The sequence below is a fragment of the Oryctolagus cuniculus genome, chromosome 12 (assembly GCF_051225735.1).
Source record: "Oryctolagus cuniculus isolate XC-2025 breed Fujian yellow rabbit chromosome 12, ASM5122573v1, whole genome shotgun sequence".
NCBI lineage: Eukaryota > Metazoa > Chordata > Mammalia > Lagomorpha > Leporidae > Oryctolagus > Oryctolagus cuniculus.
In genome coordinates this window covers 63,889,939-63,906,277 of record NC_142878.1, presented here as the reverse complement: position 1 = coordinate 63,906,277, position 16,339 = coordinate 63,889,939, and the positions used below count along the sequence as shown (strand labels likewise).

The 16,339-nt window shown below is 46.7% G+C and overlaps 1 protein-coding gene across 2 annotated transcripts; it reads right to left on the bottom strand.

Moving 5' to 3' along the window:
• Window positions 1–9,252: 9,252 nt before the first annotated feature.
• Window positions 9,253–15,786, bottom strand: RPUSD2 (RNA pseudouridine synthase domain containing 2). 2 transcript variants are annotated; one of them, XM_089310061.1, is made up of 3 exons: window positions 15,295–15,786; window positions 11,185–11,481; window positions 9,253–10,197 (listed from the first exon to the last, which is right to left on the bottom strand). In XM_089310061.1, the coding sequence occupies exons 1-3, from the start codon at window positions 15,766–15,768 to the stop codon at window positions 9,466–9,468; spliced, it is 1,503 nt and encodes a 500-aa protein (XP_089166187.1). In that variant the 5' UTR covers window positions 15,769–15,786; the 3' UTR covers window positions 9,253–9,465. The 2 variants fall into 2 exon arrangements, with proteins under 2 accessions (XP_089166187.1, XP_002717836.5); XM_002717790.6 differs by having other exon boundaries at window positions 15,112–15,785.
• Between the last annotated feature and the right edge of the window lie 553 nt (window positions 15,787–16,339).

Here is a 16,339-nt window from a genome sequence, read left to right as displayed (position 1 = left end):
GGGATTCCCGTGCTGGATTTCATTTGCCTTTATATAAACAACAGCGAATGGAATTCCACGGTTGTTACCCACGTATTTATTTGTAAGTTAAATAAATTATTAATAGTCTAATAAATATGAAAACAAATAAAATAAAATACAAAGAAAAGCAATGATATGAGAAGAGATCCATCAGCCTCCGCAGCGTGCCACAGGGGCCACAGCAGAGGTCAAGGGGCCTTTCAGAGTCACCAAGGAGATAGCAATGTTTTCCTTGAACTAGGACCTGCTCTCTCTCCACAACATCTGTGCAGACGCCAGCCCTACTTCTTTCGCTGGAGCAGGCTTCTGCCCTCCCCTCCTTACTTCCCACCTTGGCATTGTGTGGCTGGATCTTGTGCAGCCTTACGTTCTGCAGCTCCCTGTTCCATTTCCCCTCATACATTCTGGGCCTTTGCACCCTTCCTAAATGCTCCTGCAGCCGTCTGGATTTTCTCTAGCCCTGGCCAGGCTGGATTTAAGTTGCCCGTCAGTGCTGCCACCTCTCTAGCAACCGGAAGGACTGCATCACTTTCCCGAGTTTTGTCAGCTTCTTCCAAGGATGACTTCCTTTGGAAAATCCATAAGGTGTATCAGTGTGACCAGTCAAGGGTGGGTGGATCATTTACACAAAGGAAACTCATCAGCTGAAGACGTTTGGAAATAAAACTCACTGGAAGTATCTGAAGAAAAAGAAATTGTGAGTTGGGAGCTCACTTTTCTATTCCTCAGATCTTTGCCTGCCTTCACTTTGAGTTTCTTTTATATGAAATAACAGTAAGACTTGCTATGATAGTTCTATTTGTCTCCTATTCTATAAAAACTGTGCTGCTTTTCCCTGTTTCTAAGACAGTAAAGTAATCAACAGCATTGCCTGGTCACTTGAAAGATGAGAAAGATGGGGTGTACTTGAATCAGTGATGGGAAAAAGGCAGTGAGAGAGTTAGCGGCGCCATCTAGTGGAGCAGCTGCACAAGCCGGACTCGTACAAGACTGGTCTATAGGAAGGTCTCTACTTCGGAAATTCATCAGCAAAGTATAGCTCAAAGAAACTGTTCTCAACACCAGAATTTTCCCTTACAAGTACAATTCTGAACTATTACAAGATCCACGCACATGCACTCTTGAAAGACTACAAGAAATAACCGTTGCACAAATACGTAACCAAGATTTTCCAGCTCTCTTACTACTGGACTGACAGGAGATAGATCTTCATTCTCTAGGTCCAGCTTCAGAAAGATCCATTCTCTCTCTCTGAAAAATGAGGTTCTCTGGGAAGAAGCGTCCAGTGTTAGTGTTCAGTGGAGAATGGTCTGCAGCCGGGCAGACCACTGTGTGCTAGAGCCTTTGTAGGACATGGCTCTGAAGGAAGAATGTTGTTGCTGTTGTGCCTATGATGTATTTATTAACTCTCTTAAGAAAATCCAGACCCTCGGCCCCAAGGCTTGCAAAGACTGGATTTGAGAGGCAGGCAATGATGGAAATGAGTCCAGTCCGCTCCCTACCTTCAGGAAGTGTGGTCCCACTGGGTAACCATCCCGAGGAAAACAGCTATGACCAGACCAGGAGATGTTCACAAGAATCCAAGCATTTTTTTTTTAAGTCTGCAACAGCAACCCAAAACGTTTGCTCAAATCATTCCCTGAACCGCATGCTATGATATGAAAACATCCACCTTGCTATAACAGCTTCTTCAAATGCTCACTGAGCTGAAAACTACATAACTTTATCATATTGAAGATCGGTAGAGCAGAAAACTGATATCCAGTTTATAGTAGCCTTGCTTAGGAATGAATGAACACCAATAGTGCAGGGGGAACAGGGACTAACACTTGATGGCATATCCTACAGCGAGGTAGCCACGGGCAGTTAGCAAACCACCAGTTACTCCAGTCCTTCTCATCGCATTAAGGTCTCAGATGCTCTCATTTTTCCACGAGAAACCTTGGGAATGGAAATAAAACCGAGCCAAACCCTGCTTCAATGGGGTGAAGCTGAGGGAGCCCTTAAGTCAATAAAGCTCCGAGACGGTGATCACCGACTCCATGCAGTTCTAAATGGAAGCGGTCATCCTCCTTCAGATTGTGAACGCATGCAGTAGTTTTTCACACTTCTCTTTGGGCCAGTAAAGAAATAAAGGGTCAGTGGCTTGGAGCACTTTTGTTTCTTTGAGATTCTGACTTTCTCAAACACGCGTATCTGAGAGTTTGCACTTATGTTTATTAATTCTAGATCAAAAGCACCATGCATTCTGAACTATGACAGCATACCATAGAACTATAGTGGATTATTAAAAAAGACCTAGTCACCTAAATTGCCCGCTTTCTGTTGATAGCCAATAACAGCTATGGAATTAAAATTCTGAGTAACTCTTGAGTAATACAGAAACGACATCTGAGAAAAAAATTGTTTTGTCTTTTTGGTCTAGCTATTTAAAAAATATTTATTTGAAAGCCAGAGATATATATATATAGAGAGAGACTGTGCTGTGTTTTCAGGCCATTTCCCTAAACTGGGACATCTATCAATCATATCATCATTATATCCAGAGTCTGGTGTATACACAGGCATACGGCTGGCACTTAAATGCCTGCTGATTGAATTTCACTGGGCATCTGATTCTTCCCAGCCTACGACACCAGAGCTCCTGAGTCGCGGCATCTCAGTGATGCCAGAGTGGCTGGCTCATGGGAGGGAGAAGGGGTTTTCTTGAAGGTGAGCACATACTCAGATCCATGAGAATCCTATATCACTAGGGCTGTTTCCATGCCTCGCAGTTTAGAGCTCCTTATTGAAGCAAAGGCTTCAATAGTCAGTGTCCCTGAGCCATTGGACCCAAGAGTCAAATGTCTCCAAAGCCTTCTTTACATAACCCCTCTTCTATAATTCTTATGTCTCTACTGGGCAACTTCTAACTCACTGCTAAATGTGCCTTCCTCCAGGAAATATGTTCTGACACTTCAAGACAGAATTAGTCCTATCCCTGCTGGTTTCCTTTGTATTTTGCATATTTCATCATGTGTGCTCCCCCAGGGCAAGAGGCAGGCATTCATCTCTAAAACCCAACATTAAATAATGTTTGGGATATAGTTAGATGGTTAACAACCAGCGTGGAGCTCTAAACTGTAAACACAATTGCTTTTCCGCACTCACAGTATTACTGCTCAGTATGTGCTGTGCGGAGACTCTGGATTACCCAGAAGACACCTGAAAACAAACATCTGGTTCTCTGAGTATTCCAAACAAATAGGAATACTCAGACAAACATATAACAGGTGTACAACAGAAGGACAGAAAAAACCTCCTGCTTAAACAGAAGTCAATGGGCTTTCCAGGCAGAATTGCAGAACAAGAAACAAGCAGTAAGAACTTCATCAATATGACAAAGAATTTATAAAAAGTCCACAGCTAATATCATATATAATGGCAAAGGGCTGAAAACTTTCCCCCTAAGATCATGGATATGACATGGTGCCCACTTTTACTATGCTATCTCAGTTCAACATTGTACTGGAAACTCTATCCAGAGCAATTAGACAAGAAAAAAAGGAATAAAAGACATCTAAATGAAAAAGAAGTAAAATTATCTCTGCTTGCAAATGACATGGCAATTCCTAAGGAAACCATTAAAAAACTATTAAAGCTAATTAACAAATTCAATAAATTACAGAATACACATTCAACACACAAAAATTAGTCATATTTCTACACAAAAGAGATAAACAATATAAACATGAAATTAAGAAACCAATTCTAGGGGCCAGTGCTGTGGCTCAGCAGGTTAACGCACTTGTCTGAAGCACCGGCATCCCATATGGCCGCTGGTTCCAGACCCGGATACTCCACTTCCAATCCAGCTCTCTGCTATGGCCTGGGAAAGCAGTAGAAGATGGCCCAAGTCCTTGGGCCCCTGCACCCACGTGGGAGACCAGGAAGAAGCTCCTGGCTCCTGCTTCGGATAGTTGCAGCTATGGCTGTTGCGGCCTTCTGGGGAGTGAACCAGTGGATGGAAGACCTCTCTCTCTCTGCCTCTCCTTTCCCTGTTAATGCTTTCAAATAAATAATAAAAAAAAGGTCTTTAAAAAAATTCTATTTAAAGTAGCATCAAAGGGCAGGTATTTGGGGACTGTGGCTAAGATACAGCTAGGGAAGCATGTGAGTGCCCTGGGGTGTCTGGATTTGAATACTGGCTCTGCTCCTGATTCCAGCTTCTGCTAATGTGCACCCTGACAGGCAGGTGAACACTCAGGTAGTCCCTGCCACTCACACAGGAGACCTAGATTGTCCTGACTCTTAACATCAGCTATCCAGCTCAGCCCTGGCCATTGCAGGTATCTGGGTAGTAGACTTGCAAATGGGAATTCCCTGTCTCAATGTCTGCCTCTCAAATTAAAAAAAAAAAAAAAAAAAAAAAAAAAAAGAAGCCCCACAATGAGCTATCATCTCATAAACAATAGTATGACCACTACCAAAACCAGAAAAGTGTTGGCAAGGATGTGGATAAACTGTGTAGTGTTGGTAGGATTATAGGGCAGTGCAACCACCATGGAAAACAGTATGGGGGCTGGCGCTGTGGTGCAGTGGGTTAACGCCCTGGCCTGAAGTGCTGGCATCCCATATGGGTGCTGGTTTGAGACCCAGCTGCTCCACTTCTGACCCAGCTCTCTGCTATGGCCTGGGAAAGCAGTAGAAGATGACCCAAGTTCTTGGGCCTCTGCACCTGCATGGGAGATTCCTTGCTTCAGATTGGCACAGCTCCGGTCCTTGCGGCCAATTGGGGGGTGAACCATTGGATGGAAGACCTCTCTCTCTCTCTCTCTCTCTCTCTCTCTCTCTCTCTCTCTCCCCTCTCTGTGTAACTTTGACTTTCAAATAAATAAATAAATCTTAAAAGAAAAAAAGAGAAAACAGTATGGAGGCTATTTGGATGTGCCTTAAAAGATTAAAAATAGAATTACTTTAAGATCCAATAATCTCGGGGTTTGTGCTGTGGCGTAGCAGGTAAAGCCACTGTCTGCAGTGCCAGCATCCCATATGGATGCCAGTTTGAGTCCCAGCTGCTCCACTTCCAATCCAGGTCTCTGCAGTAGCCTGGGAAAGCACTGGAAGATGGCCCATGTCCTTGGGCCCCTGTATGTGCATGAGAGACCCAGAGGAAGCCCCTGGCTCCTGGCTTTGGATCAGTGCAGCTCCAGCCATTGTGGCAAATTGGGGAGTGAACCAGTAGATAGAAGACCTCTCTCTCTCTCTCTCTTTCTCTCTCTGCCTCTCCTTCTTTCTCTGTGTAACTTTGACTTTCAAGTAAATAAATAAATCTTAAAAAAAAAAAAAAAGAAAGAAAGAAAAGAAATACTGAGAGCATCTTCTAAAAAAAAAAAAATCCAATAATCCCACCTCTGGAATTTTCTCCCATTCTGTAGACTTTCCTTTTATTTATTTTTAAAAAAGATTTATTTAGGGGCTGACTGGTGTTGTAGGTAAGCCTGCAGTGCCTGCATCCCATATGGAAGTTGGTTTGATTCCTGGTTGCTCCTCTTCCAACCCAGCTCCCTGCTGATGTGCCTGCGAAGGCAGCAAAGAAATGGCCTGAGTGCTTGGGCCCCTGCACCCATGTGGGAGATCCAGAGGAAGCTCCTGGCTTTGGCCTGGCTCAGTTCCAGCCTTTGCGGGCATTTGGGGAGTGAACCAGTGGATAACACGCTCTCTCTGTAACTGTTTTTCAAATAAAATAAATCCTTTAAAAAAAGATTTATTTATTTTGAAAGAGATACAGAGATGGAGGGAGAGAGGGAGAGGAAGCTTCCATCTACTGGTTCAGTCTCCGGACAGCTGCAATGGAAGTGGAGCAGCCAGGACTTGAACTGGTGTCCATATGGGATGCTAGTCCCTCTTTTCACATTATTGATAGTGTACTGGGTTCACAAAGTTTTAATTTTGGTGAAGTCCAATTTATCTATTTTTTTATTTTGTTGATTGTGCTTTCAGTGGATTCTATGAATCCACTGCAAGTTCAAGGTCATGAAATTTGCCCCTATCTCCCCCACCCCTGCTTTTTGGGGTAAGATTTATTTATTTATTTGAGAGGCAGAGCTACAGAGGGAGAGACAGAGAGAGAGGCCTTCCATCTGCTGGTTCATTTCCCAAATGGCCATAACAGCTGGAGCTGGGCCGATCTGAAGCCAGGAGCCAGGAGCTTCTTCTGGGTCTCCCACGCGGGTGCAGGGTCCCAAGCACTTGTGCCATCTTCCACTGCTTTTCCAGGCCATTAGCAGGGAGCTCAATCAGAAGTGGAGCAGCAGGGACTTGGCATGCTCTAAGGGATGCTGGCACTGCAGAGGGAGATTTGTCCTACTACACCACAGTGCCACCCCCTATATTTTCTTCTAAGAATTTTATTATTTTAGTGCTTACATTTAGGTATTCAATCTATTTATAGTTGACTTTAAAAATTCTTTTTAGTTTCAGAGGCTGAGAGAAGGAGCTCTCATCTGCTGGCTTATTCCCCAAATGTCTACAATGGCCTGGATTAGGCAGGGTTGAAACCAGAAGCTGGGAACTAACTCAATTTAGGTTTCTCATGTGGGTGGCAGGGACCTTATTACTTTAGCCATCACTGCTGCCTCCCAGGGTCTGCATCAGCAGGAAGCTGGAATGAGGAGCTAGGGCCAGGAATCAAATTTAGGTACCACAATAGGGTATGTAAATGTCTTGATTAGTGGATAAAGTCTGCCCCTTAGTTGACTGTTTATATATGACTTTAGGCTGGGGGCAGAGGATGGGGATCTACCTTCATTCTTTTATTGTGGATGTTATTTTCCTAGCACCATCCACTAGTTACCAAAAGGTAATCTTTTCCCCATTGGATGGTCTTGGTAATCTTGTAAAATTGACTGGCCTTGGATTTTTGGATTTATTCTTAGACCCTGGATTCTAATACACTGATCTGTGCATCTGTCTTTATACTAGTGCCATTCTTTCTTGAATTATATTTCCCTAATGATTAACAATGTGGAGCATTTTTTCATGTGTTTATTGGCCATTTATATGTCTTCTTAGGAAAATGCTTATTTAAGTCCTTTGCCCATTTTTAAATTGGGTTATTAGTTTTTAATTCATAAGGATCTAGTATATACAACACTTAAAATATAACAAAAAGACTAACAATCCACTAATGAGATACCAGTTCATTCTTACTTAGATGGGTATAATCAAAACAAAGGAAATTAACAAATGTTGGTGAGGATGTGGAGAAATTAGAACCATTGTATATTGCTGATAGAAATATAAAATGGCTCAGTTGTCATGGAAAAGCTTGTTGGTTCCTCAAAAATTAAGCATAGGGGTAGGAGTTCGAAGAAGCAACTAAGATGCTGTTTGGGATGCCTTGCTTCCCAAATCAGGGCCTGGTTCTACTTTCAATTTCTGTTTCCTGCTAATGTGCACCCTAGAGGCAGCAGATGCTGGCTTAATTCCTTGGGTCCCTGTGGGAGACTTGGATTGAGTTCTTGGCTCCTGGCTTCAGCATGGCCTAGCCCTGGCTGTTATAGACATTAAGGAAGTGAACCAGCAGATAAAAAAAAAAAATCTGTCTCTCTCTGCCTTTCAAATACAATGAAAATAATATTTTTTAAAAAGTTAAACACAAAATTACCAGGATGTGTACTGTGGTACGATGAGTTAAGTTGCCTCTTGGGATGCCCACATCCCACATTAGAGTGCCTAAGATTAGGTCCCACCTTGACTTCTGATCCAGCTTCCTACTGGTGTACCTGGGAAAGCCGTGGAAGATGGCCCAAGTATTTGGGTTCTTGCCACCCATATGGGAGACTTGGATGGAATTCCTGGCTCCTGGCTTCAGCCTGGCCTAGCCCTGGCTGTTGTGGGCATCTGGGGAGTGAACCAGCAGACGGAAGATCTCTGTCACTCTGCTTTTCAAACAAATGAATAAAGATTTATGGTTTTATTTATTTGAAAGGCAGAGTGACAGAGAGAGAAGGAGACAGATATCTTCCATCCACTGGTTAACCTCCCCTCAGATGGCCACAAAAACTGGTGCTGGGCCAGGCCAAAGCCAGGGAACCAGGAGCTTTTTCTGGGTCTCCCATATGGTAGGGGCCCAGGGATTTGGGCCATCTTCCACTGCTTTCCCAGATTCATTATCAGGGAGCTGGATTGGAAGTGGAGTAGCCAGGTCTCGAACTGGCACCTACATGGGATGCTGGCACCATAGGCAGAGGCTTAACCTGCTAAGCCATAACACTGGCCCCATGAATAAATAAATCTTAAAATAAACAAACATAGAAATTACCATATGACTCAGCAATTTCACACCAAGGTACATATTCAAATAAAGAACTGAAAACATATCCCAACAAAACACTTGTATACACACATTTATAGCAGTGCTACTCATAATAACTAAAAGGTAAGAACCTGAATGTTCATCAGTTGGTGACTGGATATACAAAATGTGGTATACACATACAATGAAACATTATTCTGCCACAAAAAAGGCATAATTTTTGATTCATGCTTCAACTTGGATGAACCTTGAAAATATTATGCTAAGTGAAAGATGGACACAGAAGGTCAGATACTATATAATTCCATTTATATGAAATGTCCAGAATAGACAAACCCATAGAGATGGGAAGTAGATAAATGGTTACCAGGGCCTGGTGGGAAAGGGATAGAGTATGGCTGCTTAATGGGTATAAGCATTCTTCTGGGGAGATTAAGATGTTTTAAAAATTATGTAAAAGGTGATATTTGAGAGGCCAGCACTGTGGCACAGCAGGTTAAGCCACCACCTGCAACACTGGCATTTCATATGGGCACTGGATTGAGTCCTGGCTGCTCCACTTCTGATCCAGCTCCCTGATAAAATACCTGGGAAAGCAGCGGAAGATGGCCCAAGTCCCTGGGTCCCTACCACCCACATGGGAAATCCAGAAAAAGTTTCTGTTTTCCTGGCTTTGGCCTGGCCCAGCACCAGTTGTTGTGGCCATCTGGAGAGTGAACCAGCGGATGGAAGATCTCTCTGTCTCTTCTTCTCTCTCTGTCACTCTGCCTTTCAAATAAATACATAATTAATTTAAAAATACAAAAAAAGGGTAATGTTCAATAACATTGTGAACGTACTAAGTGCCACTGAATTATACACATTAAAGTGGTGAACTTTATGTTACATGAAATTTATCTCAATAAAAGAAACAAGCAGTGAGACAATCAGACTAGGTGTTAGAAAAGGGGATATATATTTATAAATCAAAAAGTCCCCAAACTCCAGCTGGAAGGACAGGAAGGAAAGAGATAGTAACGAACAGGTCCCTTTACAGCCCAACCTCATTCCTAAAGAAATGCTGAGTACCAGCCCACGGAGGCAGTCCCTGCCCTGGGGCCCACCTGTCCCAACCCAAGAAGCAATCCTTTCACTGGCCACAGCCTTCAGTCTTCTTGCCAGTCATCCTGCGCCCAGGCCGGCATGGGTGAAGAGTACTCAAAACCTGGCCCTTTATAGCGCAAGGCATGTAGGAACATCACAAGTTCCCGGGGCAAGGGATCCTGGTGCAGCAGCCGGCACTCTGCACACAGTGGGTCTGTCTCTCGATTTGGAACATCAGTTTCAGGGGCCTTCTCTGGAGCCGAGGCCACTGTGTCCAGATCCTGGGAGGCCGCCTCGACTACTCCGGCCATCTTCGGGACTGCAGCCAACTTCTGCATGCCATCCTCGCCCAACTCTGAGGAGGGAGCTGTAGGGTCTGTGAGTCCTGGGGACAGGTCGCTCTCACACAGATCTAGCACGTCCAGGCTTTGTTTTGCTTGGTGCTCTGCCACCAGGTCCCGCAGCAGTTCCTCATCTGTCTTGGGAATGTGGCCACCTCGGCCTCGAGAGGGACCCCAGATAACTGAGTTGTAGATGGGGTCATTGAGAATGGGGTGGCCCAAGAACTGCAGATGGACTCGGATCTGGTGGGTGCGGCCTGTGAGTGGCCGGCACCGCACCACGCTGGAGTGGCCGTTGTAGCTCAGCCTCTGGAACACTGTCTCGCAGGGCTTGCCCCGGGGATCTACCCGGCACACGCCTACTTTGTAAGACACCACTAAGATGGGTTCCTTGCAGGTCACTTCCTCGACAGGAAACTCCCCTTCCACCCGGCACACGTACTCCTTCTCCAGCTACACAGGAAGGAAAAGCATAAAGTCAGCATAAAGTCTAAACCGTGGAGTTAAACCCTCTGTGGAGTGATAAGGAATGTATCAGTGTCAACCCCAGCTCCAGCATCTGCCAATTTTGTGATCCCGGACACACTACTTAACATCCTGAAGTTTCACTAACCGATCTGGAACATGTGACATTAGAACAGCATGTACCTCCAAAGACTGTTACGAGCATTAGGTAAGTCTGGCTCCAATGTGCCTGATACAAGCCTGGTATACTGCATACACTCAATAAATTTGCTATCCTGATTCAGAATTACAAGACCACAATCATCATCCTTCAACTCCTCTACTCAAAACTCTTCCCATTTCATCCAGAATCTCCCCACCAAGCCAGCTATCTCCACAACCTTGAAAAACTTGCTCAGCCCGTCAGTGCTTTAAAACTTCAAAACAGGCCGGCGCGGTTCACTAGGCTAATCCTCCGCCTAGCGGCGCCGGCACACCGGGTTCTAGTCCCGGTCGGGGCGCCGGATTCTGTCCCGGTTGCCCCTCTTCCAGGCCAGCTCTCTGCTGTGGCCAAGGAGTGCAGTGGAGGATGGTCCAGGTGCTTGGGCCCTGCACCCCATGGGAGACCAGGAAAAGCACCTGGCTCCTGCCATCGGATCAGTGCGGTGCTCCAGCCGCAGCGCGCTGGCTGCGGCGGCCATTGGAGGGTGAACCAACGGCAAAGGAAGACCTTTCTCTCTGTCTCTCTCTCTCACTGTCCACTCTGCCTGTCAAAAAAAAAAAAAAAAAAAAAAAAAAACAACAACAACAAAAAAACTTCAAAACAACAAGTAACCAAGAGAGGCAATGTATGCCACGAATAAAGACCTTTTGAAACAAATGATATAACCTGTCTTTGCCACGTTAGGTGTTCATCTTCCTGATCAACATGAAGGCCCATTTGAGGTAATAGAACTCTGATGCATTTTGTCACAGAGTACTCGTGACCTGGCTCACCTGCCGGTCCCGAACCTGCTCATGAATTCTCTCAGACACAGCAGCTGTCTTGGCAAACATGAGCACCCCTGATGTAAGGCGGTCAAGGCGATGCAATGGGTGTAGCTCCTTGAGTTGGTGCTCCTTGCCCAGGATGAAGATGACTGTGTTATGCCGGAAGCGGCCGCAGGGGTGGACGGGAATGGAAGATGGCTTGTCTACGACCACCACGTCGTCGTTCTCAGCTAGTAGGCGAATAGGTTCTGCTGTAACAGGTGGCTCATGCCTGTGCACTGTGTTCCGCAAGAAATCATTGTCCTGTCAAAGACACGATAACCAGTCAGCCCAGGGACCAGCAGCCTATAATCTGCTAACTTCACACTCAACTTCCCTGTTCCTTACTGACGTGGAAGAATGGCCACAGTACATCCTTAAGCAGAAAAAGCAGTGTATATCTCACCATTTCATTTTAAGACTTTTTTTTTACATTCTTTTTGAATACTAAGTCTTTGAAATCTGGGGTGTGTTTTATACTTCCAGTGTGTCTTTTTTTTTTTTTTTTTTGACAGGCAGAGTGGACAGTGAGAGAGAGACACAGAGAAAGGTCTTCCTTTTTTTCCATTGGTTCACCCCCCAAAGGCCGCTGTGGCCGGCGTACCACGCTGATTCGAAGCCAGGAGCCAGGTGCTTCTCCTGGTCTACCCACGCGGGTGCAGGGCCCAAGGACCCGGGACAACCTCCACTGTACTCCTGGGCCACAGCAGAGAGCTGGACTGGAAAAGGGGCAACCGGGACAGAACCGGCACTCCAACTGGGACTAGGACCTGGGTTGCCGGCGCCACAGGTGGAGGATTAGCCTAGTGAGCCGTGGCGCTGGCCTTTTTTTTTTTTTTTAAAAAAAGACTTATGTATTTATTTTAAAGGTAGAGCTATAGAGAGGCAGAGGTATAGAGAGAGAGAGAGAGAGAGGTCTTCCATCTACTGGTTCACTTCCCAATTGGCCACGATGGCCAGAGCTGGGCCTATTCGAAGCCAGGAGCTAGGAGCTTCTTCCTGGACTCCCACGTGGGTGCAGGGGCCCAAGCTCTTGGACCATCTTCCATTGCCTTCCCAGGCCATTAGCAGAGAGCTGGATCAGAAGAGGAGTAGCTGAGACATGAACCAGTGCCCATATGGGATGTAGGCACTGTAGGTAGAGGCTTAATCTACTACACCACAGCACTGGCTCCACAATCTCATTTTTTAAAAAAGATTTATTTTACTTATTTGAAAAACAGAGTTACTGAGAGAGCAGGAAAGACAGAGAGAGAAAAAGAGAGGTCTTCCACCTGCTGGTTCACTCCCTAACTGGCTGCAACAGCCTGGACTGAGCCAATCTGAAGCCAGGAGCTTTCTCTGGGTCTCCCGTGTGGGTACAAGGGTCCAAGCCCATGGGCCATCCTCCACTGTTTTCCCAGGTGTGTTAGCAGGGAGCTGGATCACAAGTGGAACAGCTGGGACTCAAACTGGTGCCCACATGGGATGGAGGCACTGTAAACAGAGGCTTAGCTTTCTATGCCACAGCATTGACCCCTTTTTAATGTTTACATTTAAAAAAGATTTATTGGGGCTGGTGCTGTGGTGCAGTAGGTTAATCCTCTGCCTCTGATGCTAACATCCCATATGGGCGCCAGTTCTAGTCCCGGATGCTCCTTTTCCAAACCAGCTCTCTGCTGTGGCCTAGGAGGACAGTGGAAGATGGCCCAAGTGCTTGGGCCCCTGCACCCTCATGGAAGACCAGGAAGAAGTACCTGGCTCCTGGCTTCAGATCAGCACAGCTCCAGCTGTTGCAGCCATCTGTGGATTGAACCAACGGAAGGAAGACTTCTCTCTCTGTCTCTCCCTCTCACTGTCTGTAACTCTACCTCTCAAACAAATAAATACAATTGTTAATAAATAAATAAATAAGATTAATTTATTTGAATATTAGAGTTACAGAGAGATAGAGAGAGATCTTTCATCTGCTAGTTCACTCCCCAAATAGCTGAATCAGCTAGGGCTGGGCCAGATTGATGCCAAGAACCAGAAGCTTGATCTGGGTCTCCTACATGGATGCAGGAACCCAAAGACTTAGGTCATCTTTTGCTATTTTCCCAGGCACCTTAGCTGGGAGCTGGATCAGAAGTAGAGAAGCCAGGACTTGAACTGGTGCCCATATGGGATGCCAGCGCTGCAGCCAGTGGTTTAACCCACTGCACCACAGTGCTAGCTATTTTAATTTTAATTATTTTTAACAGATTCAATATATTTCAGACACAATTCTAAGAATGTGACTTCCTCCCAAAGTTACATATTTTAAAAGTATATTAAGGCCGGCACCATGACTCACTAGGCTAATCCTCTGCCTGCGGCGCCGGCACACTGGATTCAAGTCCTGGTTGGGGTGCCGGATTCTGTCCCGGTGGCCCCTCTTCCGGGCCAGCTCTCTGCTGTGGCCCGGGAGTGCAGTGGAGGATGGCCCAAGTGCTTGGGCCCTGCACCCACATAGGAGACCAGGAGAAGCACCTGGCTCCTGGCTTCAGATCGGCACAGTGCACGGGCCGCAACACGCCGGCCGTGGTGTTCACGCCGGGGTGAACCAACGTTACAAGGAAGACCTTTCTGTCTCTCTCACTGACTCTGACTGTCAAACAAAAACAAAAACAAAAGTATATCAAAAATTATTTACTTAATTGAAAGAGAAAGTGAAAGAGAATCAGAAAGAGAGAGAGAGAGAGAGAAGGAAATCTTTCATCCAGCAGTTCACTCCTCAAATACCTGCAATTGCCAGGGCCAGAGGAAGCCATAAGGCTGAAACCCTGGCCAGTTTCCCACATGGGTGGCAGGGACCTGTCCACTTGAGCCATCACCTGTTGCCTTTAAGAGTGCACATTAGCAGGAAACCATGACCCGGAGCGGAGCTGGGCCTCAAACCCAGGCACTCTGATATGGTACGGAGCTGCCAAAGCAGTGTCTTAACTGCTATAACAAGAGTAAATTTTTTTAAACAGAGGAAAACCTCCAGCAGTCACCACTTCTCATGACCATTCAAAACATTCAGAGCTGTAGTTTCAGGGATCTGGGCTCTACACCTGGGTTTGTCACAGGTCTGCTCATGCTCTTGGCCAAGTCACTTGCACTTCTGTGGGCCTCGGTTTCCTTCTCTGTAAACGTGAGGGTTAGAGCATACCTGTGCTTGTCAAAATCGGGATGGGAAGAATTCAAACCATCTATTGTCCAAATGCTGGCTCTGGAGCACCTTGTCTCCGCCTCACAATGGCGGTGGGCCAGTATTCCTGACAGGAGTCTATGGTACTTCTTAGCTGTGATGGAATCTTAGGGGTTAAAACATCAGGCTAGACAAGTTTTATCTCTGTCCCTGACATGTTGCAATTCTATTACATATCAAGCTCTCTGATAAGTAGATTGAGTCACGGTTAGCAGAATACAGGCTTTGGAAACAGCCGTGCTGGCTTACCTCTATGAGGTCTACCTTAGTATCCTTACAGGTAAAATGGAGTGACAGTTCCCACGCCCCAAGGCTGTCATTAGAATTAAATGTTAAAGGACATAAAAAGCTTAACTTTGTGCCCAGTACACAGTAAGGAGCCACAGATGACAGCCCTTTGTATGAGATCTACAATGGAGGGTAGAAAGTAATCCGTGCCGTCGCCCCAGTGTATAAAAGGAACGGCCAGAATTCCAACTTCGGTAACTAGGAAACCAGGAAGTTGCTGCGACAAAGAGGATGCACGGGTCGAGCTGGGAAGCACAGAGAGGCTGACTGCCTGTGGGGACGGGGAGCGGGGGTTGGGAGAGTGCTCCAAGTGAAAGTGACAGCGCTGGCAGTTCACTCCAGTACCTCTAAAACAACAACAAAACCCTGCCCCTTTCCTCGCCGGCTTCTGGCCAGCCCCGTCAATACTCCACCTTGAGCACGATGCTGAGGTCCTGTACCGGCTCCTCGTTGAGGTGCAGGCGGCCAGCCCGGAGGGCGGCCTGGTAGTAGGCCAGCGGCTGGGCCCGGAACTCGGTGCTGAAGACGTGCAGCAAGCTGTGGCCCACCCAGCGGCCTTTGCAGTAGGTACGGAAGTCAAAGTAATAGGGCCGCACCTTGCGCAGACCTCCCTCGAAGTAGTAGCTGGTCTCTGCAAAGTGCTCATCGCTGAAGCTCACCCCAGTTCGCCGCTTCTTCGGGGGCGGCACCACGCGTTCCCCGGCGGCGCCCCGCCGCTTCTTCCGCTTGCCTGGGCCGGGGGCTGCAGCCGAAGCCTGCTCTCCACCTCCGGGGCTCTGCTCCCTGTTTCCCGGGGCCGGCTCCGGGAGCCCTGGGAGCGGCTCACGCCTCGCGTCGCCACCAGCGTCACCGTTTTGTTGAGCCGGGGCCCTCAGCATGCCCGCTGCCTCGGCCTCGGCCGACAGTGTTTCTGCCATTCGGCTCCAAGAGACACCCCAAGTCTTGGTGAAGCAGAGGGGATGTAAGTCGAAGAGCCGCTGCACGGGAACCCTAAGCCACCAGCAAGTGCTCAGCCACATAACCTCGCTGTCGCTGCTCCAAGGTCGCGATCTGAACACGTCACTCGGCATCAACCAATCAGTGAAGCCCAATGCCAAGGCGGGGTCCGCGTGTCTGATGAATGAGGGAATTACTTGAGCCAGCGAAGCTGACCGCTGGGCTAGTGGGGAGGTTGGGAGGCTGTCTCGCCATAAGTGACCCCATGCGGACATCCTCCTACCCGCGAGACCCGGGTATTTCGTAAAGGAGACCTTTGGGATTGCTCCGTGTAAAAGCTACGGCGGTCGATCGCGTGCATTCCCTGTGGATATGCTCAAGGTTCTGAGGGTCTGGGGAGAAGCTTGAAAGGAGCTTTATTTAAAGCAGAACAAAAACAAACAACCGAAAAACCAGAATGAGGGTTGCTAAAATCTGTAAATAAGCTAAAACCCACCGAATTGTATATTTTAAAGTGGATGTGACACCTCAAAAAAGCTGTTATATACTCCTATGTATTTAAAACAGAAGCGATGTTGTCACATCTTGCATCTTGCGCAAACTACCCTAACAGCATGAGAATTAGATTTCCCATTTGCCTCCCATGTGTTCCCATCTGGGTTAAATATGCAGGTGAATCAGAAGATGTACTTTTTTACTTTCTTA

Coding starts and splice junctions, on each gene's coding strand:
- RPUSD2 (XM_002717790.6), bottom strand. CDS start 15,768: ATGCCGAGTGACGTGTTCAGATCGCGACCTTGGAGCAGCGACAGCGAG. Junction 11,482..15,111: donor ACCTCAGCATCGTGCTCAAG/GTGGAGTATTGA, acceptor TGTCTTTGACAG/GACAATGATTTCTTGCGGAA. Junction 10,198..11,184: donor AGCAGGTTCGGGACCGGCAG/GTGAGCCAGGTC, acceptor CTTCCTGTGTAG/CTGGAGAAGGAGTACGTGTG.